The 5705-nt window shown below is 39.3% G+C and overlaps 1 protein-coding gene across 2 annotated transcripts; it reads left to right on the top strand.

Annotated features, from left to right (window-relative positions):
- Window positions 1-1787: 1787 nt before the first annotated feature.
- SMIM30 (small integral membrane protein 30) lies at window positions 1788-4604 on the top strand. 2 transcript variants are annotated; one of them, XM_048836110.2, is made up of 3 exons: window positions 1788-1879; window positions 2159-2240; window positions 3372-4604. In XM_048836110.2, the coding sequence occupies exon 3, from the start codon at window positions 3438-3440 to the stop codon at window positions 3621-3623; it is 186 nt and encodes a 61-aa protein (XP_048692067.1). In that variant the 5' UTR covers window positions 1788-1879; window positions 2159-2240; window positions 3372-3437; the 3' UTR covers window positions 3624-4604. The 2 variants fall into 2 exon arrangements, with proteins under 2 accessions (XP_048692067.1, XP_048692068.1); XM_048836111.2 differs by having other exon boundaries at window positions 1795-1847.
- Window positions 4605-5705: the final 1101 nt, after the last annotated feature.

The raw sequence follows: 5705 nt of genomic DNA, 5'->3' as shown, positions 1-5705 counted from the left end.
GGGTATCTGGGAGGGCTTTATTTTTTTGGAACAAAGTTAATTGTGATTTTGTAGTTTTTAATAAAGATTGTACATACATCCATAATGACACTGGGTTAGCTCATTTTAATATAGGGAAGGATTCAAAAGAGTAATCCTATGTCCCCTACATAGTACAAACAGCTACACCATAATGAAAGTATTCATTTTTAGGGAGATTAAATATTAGAATATTGTGTGTGTTAGAATTGGCCTTAAATTTAGGCTTTCTTTTTAAAAAAACAAGTTTTAACCAAACATCAATAAAAATGTGTCCATCCATTCTTTAAAAATGCCAATTGAAACAATATTTTTGAACACACATCCCTCTGCAGCGTTTGCAAGGTAGACATTGCAGCATTGTCCTACACAATGCAGCAATCTTGCAATGTACAGCCTTGCTACAAGCAGCATTGTCCAATGGAGAAAATACAGAAAAAAATGAGGACAACTAGTTCCTATACGTGACTCTTTCATAGACTTGCTCGGTGACCACAAGTAAATCACTTAACGTTTTTGTGCCTCAGTTTGTTTTTAAAGGAGCTATAATTTTCACCTTTTAGAAGTGCTTTGAGATCTCTTGATGAAAAGTGATATTTAATTGCTAATTAGTATCATTATTATTTATTATGGCTGGTGCATGAAACTCTGAGTGAAATTAATGACAAATTGGCTACAGCCAACAGTGAAACTAAGTGCTCTTATCTCAACTTGGAGAAAGAAAATAGGACAAAACGGGGATTGACCAGCATGCCAAGAAAACTAGATTTTTAAATTATTTCAATTTTAATAAACAAAGGCATTATTATTTAGGGTTTAAAATATGTGTCCCTTTAAATGGCTTGTACTAAAGTCAGGATTTTTTAAAATATTGATATTAAGAACTGCCCCTGGATTATGACTTCCATATGTACTTCATGTCTTTTAGCCCTCCCCTACACTAGCATTTTTGGAGAATTCCCCCAACAATACATTACAATCAGGGCAGCTGCACTGGTGGTAACAATGGTGAAAGTACTAGTGAAGACAGGGCTCTGTGGGCATGCAGAGTTATGCATTATCTTTCCACCTCCCTTATTCTGTGCCCTGTGGTTTGGCACCCTTTTTTTTCTTTTGTAGAATTGGGTCTAAAATCCCTGATTCTTCAATCTGATCCTCAAAGGCAGACCTCTATGTCTGTTGGGGCCTTGTGTTTGTGTTTCTAGGAGGTACCAAACATGCTTTTGGGTGCTGCAGAAAGAAATAATTATGGTAGTATTAATAGCAGCAATAATTTAATTCTAGTGATCAGGCAGTAGCAAAAAGTTTCTATGTTTTAATTATGAACGCTGCAGAGGAATAGTTAGGTATTGATTTAGGAGATTACACAAACAGACATAAAACATTTGCCTGGTATTAGTTTTTATTAAATGAAAATTAATAATAAGCCACATCACTATTAATCATAGATTCGAAGGTCCTGGTTCTTCTGTCGGTTATACAGCTGTAAACCAGGAGCAAAAGTTGGTGGAGTTACACTGATGCAAGATCCAAATCAGGTCCTAAAAGCTGTATAAAGCAACACAAAGATTAGTGGATAGCAGATGGAGTATAGATATATTGACTGCTGTAGACTCAGTCGACAATCTGAATTTCCACTGGAAGCAGAATGCCTGAAATTTTATTTTATTTTTTATTTTTTTAGAAATCTGCCCTTTATGTGTATCTAAAAGGTTAACTCTGATCTGCTCTAATGCACTGTGGGAATTGTAGGCAGCACAAATGCTGGGAAACGTAGTCAAACTGTCTTCCTCTTTTTCTTTCTTCCTCTAATGGCTGCCTCCAGGAAGGTAATGCACATACGCCTGGCTTCTAACGCAGGGTGAGACTATAAACTTTGTAGATTAAAGAGATCCGGGGCCGTTCACAGCTCAAGCTCCCCCTTTGCTTTCGGACCCAGAGTTCATATTTTGTGCAAAGTTGTCTGCAGAGAAGCCGATTTTATTTGCCAGTCACATGTTGCTGCACATGACTCTTAAGCTCTGAGAATTTTTTTTTACTCCCTTTACCGCCTCTTCCTCTTTTCCCTTCCACTGTCTATGGCTAGCAAAGCTTTTACATTTCCATGAACAGAACAAATAACTCTCTTGATTTTTGACAGGTGATGACTGAGTGGAGTTCATTGCTTTCTAGATTCCAATGCTAACCAAAAAGGAAATATTAGAGTAATTATAGAGGTTAAGGTAAGTTGCTGTTAATTATTTTAATAGAAGACAAAAACTTGTAGATAATTTACACTGTCCTGTTTTCTCAATCTCTGTGCTCATCTGCCCTTCAAACTCCAGTGTTTGGACACAGGGAAGGGAAATCTGGAAAGGTGTAAGCACAGGGGCAATTTCATTCAGTTTTAGGTCCACTTTTTTAGTGGATGTTAATTGTGGCAATAACATAAATGTTATATCACTGATAAAGCTAATATAATGCATGGATCACTCTAGCAATGCAATCCATTAGGGGATAATTATGAGAAAACTGAAGCACAGTGAGATTTTAGTGACTTGCCCCAGGTCATATAAGAATCTTTGGCAGAGCCAGGAAGAAAACCTAAGGGCTTGTCTGCTTGGGGGTATTGACCAGAATAGTTCCCCATGTGGACACACTTACTTCAGAATAAGAATGGGTTTTTTTTCCTGATTTAGCTTGATCCACTTTGGAAGTAAATTAAAGCTAAACTGGAAAGGCTTCTTATTCCAGAATAGGACATCCACATGGGGACCTATTCCACAATAACTTTTCATTTTAAATTCCCACCCACCCTTATTCCAGAATAATTTCCCTAAAGCAATGTCTTCACTGACCAAAAAGGTGTGTTTTTTCCTGCATTAGCTATCCTGCTGTAAAATCCTAGTGGAGACAAGTCACTTTAGTGTTACTGCGAGATAAACTAGGTAAGATCAACCCTGGGTGAGGAGTTCAGTGCTGACCTTGACTAGCTTCCTCATGTTAAACGCTATGGTGTCTTCACTTAGGATTTTACAGAGAACTCTCTCTGGGTTTTTTATCTTACTCTAAAGAAAATCACTTTTTGTGTCAGTGAAGACCAAGCCTGAATCTCCCAAGTCTCATTCCTGCTCTGTGGATCAATCACACGACAATACATTTCCATACAGATTTGGTGATCATAGAATATCAGAGTTGGAAGAGACCTCTGGAGGTCATCTAGTCCAACCCCCTGCCCAGAGCAGGACCAATCCCAAGTAAATCATACTCCAGTCACATCCAGTGATACTCCAGTGACATCTGTTGATCTAGAGTTCTTGGAAATAAATTTAAAGGAAAAAACCCTGTCATGTTCCTTTTTGTTTTATTTTTAGATACATTTGAAGTACCAGCTTGTCGTCATTGTTTAACCTCCCTTCCAAGACCACCTGATCAGCAACATGGCTTTTCTTGGGAACGCCTCACAACTCTTTTTGGTGCTCCTTTCACTGGTGATTATGCTGCCTGTGGTTGAAGCCCTGGACACTGGAGACGCAATTGCTCTCTTGCTAGGTGTAGTTCTAACTATCATTGGATTCTGTGCCTGTCTAGGCTTGTATGCAAGGAAAAGAAATGGACAGCTATGACTTTTTAAAGAGATGACCTGGTCAAGCATAATCCTAAACTCTACTTGTTACAATTTAGGGTTTAAAACTGAGCCTCAGTTCCCGACAACTTTCAAAACCATGGAGCACAATCCTGCAAATCCTTCTTGCTATGCCATCCTTGGTAATAAAAACTCTTACTGGTAGAAGGGGTTTACAGGATCTGTCTTCATGACAGTAGGAAGATGATTATTTCATATTCCTTGGGATGAGGGGTTGCATTAAAGTAAAGATGGAAACAAGCTATTTGAAGAAAAAATTGCCCAGGTTCATTCACAGTGAAAGTTCATATACTGAATGTAACATTTGTACAATTCGATTTCCGGGGCTAGTCAGCAGGAAGGCAGCCATAAACCTCCTACTCAGGATAATAAAGATTTGGAAATATTGACGCAGTTTTAATATGATAACTAAAGAATAGCCTACTTAGACATCTGTGTGAGTGCAGATGTTCTTTCTAATTAGAATTAATCCCCCTGCAACAGCTCACTTCTGCTGTAATCAGGCTGAGACATGGGCAAAATAGACAAATGTGCAAAACCTTTTCTGTATTTTTATCTGAGAATGTGCGTCCTCTGTAGCTTGGATTCATGTTACAAATTAGAATCAAATTTAATCAATAGCTATGCTTAAGGATTAGACCATGATTTTTCTTTAAAATGTGTATGATATATAGGAGAATATATGTAATACATCGACCAGTCAAACAAGGAAAAGATTTCTGAAGAAAAGATGGAAATGACCAAATGTTTTGTGAATATATCTGTTGGTTCATATACATTTATGTTTTAGTTTTCTTTGAGATGCTCACATTTTTGGGGTTTGTTTTGCAACAATGAAGACTTACATATATTGTTCAGTGACTGGTTCTTTTAATTCTGAGCAGTAGGGGTATTAGAACCAGCTGCTTATGTAACTTTTCCCCATGTGATCAATAAACTCAGTAGATTCTTTGACGTCAAAGTGCCAGTGAACAAGCCCCCTGGACATTCTTGAATGTGCACTGCTCAACACTTGAGTTTACACCCCCTTTCGCTACTCACTAAGGCCTAAATTCTGAACACAGTTGTCCACCTGATCTCCGTGCAAAACCAGAGCTGAAGCTCGTGCCAAAAAACAAAACTAAAGCTGTGGTTAGAATCATACTCCAAAGCTAGAGTGTGTTTCTCTGAGCTTCAGGCATTCACCACATGGTATGTTTTGACTTTGATATGCTTTGTACTGCTTGGCTGGAGGGCTCTGCTGAGAGAGCAACATAGTTGGTCCTGCCAGGCTGATAATGGTGAAGTAGGATCTCTTATGCGACACCCACCCTCTGCTGCCACCAAAGGGGACATCCTTGTAGCACCCTGATTGTAGTCATGGTTTTGGCCCCAAATGTCTGTTAGCAGCTGGCATCTAGCTGCCCTAACTTGACAAAGGGGGTGTAGGCCTGCACAAAGCAGCAGAACGAAGAGTGCAAAGGTGAGCTTTACACCATCTGCAACCTCAGCGCACACACACTACATGTTTAGGAAGCTCAGAGCAACTGGGCTGGTGTTTATGGGAAGCAATAGAAAAGGCTAAAACAGAGATGCAAAGTTGTGCTTTTTACTACCTTTCTCTCCTCCCTTCCGCCACCCCTCCTTCCCCTTCTCCCAATGTCTCTATCAGAGTGGGAGCATAGACAGGGATAAAATGTTCACAAGACTCACTTGACAACCACAAATAATCAGGCAGGTCATATTTTGACATTTTGGAGTTGTAAGACTTCCAAATGCCATTTGTAAGTGCTTTGACCCTTATTTCCTTCTTCTGAGGAAAACAGACAAGAGAGGAGAAAACGTAATTGTTAACGCCATGGACTTGTCAATTTTACTATTCTTCCCTTGTAACTGGGCTTCCAGGTACCACACAGGGCTGACATCACAGGAACAAATACAGCTGCCCCATTAACATCTGACTCTAGGGAGAGATACCCTTTGATTCCATGATTCCCCAGCTCAAGTGCTGTATGGCAATGCAGCTCACAAGGTTGTTCTATTGACATGCAGGTGTTTCTCTAGCTTCCCTAACATGAACCCC

Source organism: Caretta caretta, chromosome 1 (assembly GCF_965140235.1).
Source record: "Caretta caretta isolate rCarCar2 chromosome 1, rCarCar1.hap1, whole genome shotgun sequence".
NCBI classification, from domain to species: domain Eukaryota; kingdom Metazoa; phylum Chordata; order Testudines; family Cheloniidae; genus Caretta; species Caretta caretta.
Note: the sequence above shows the minus strand (reverse complement) of the source record. Positions and strands in the feature narration are given on the sequence as shown.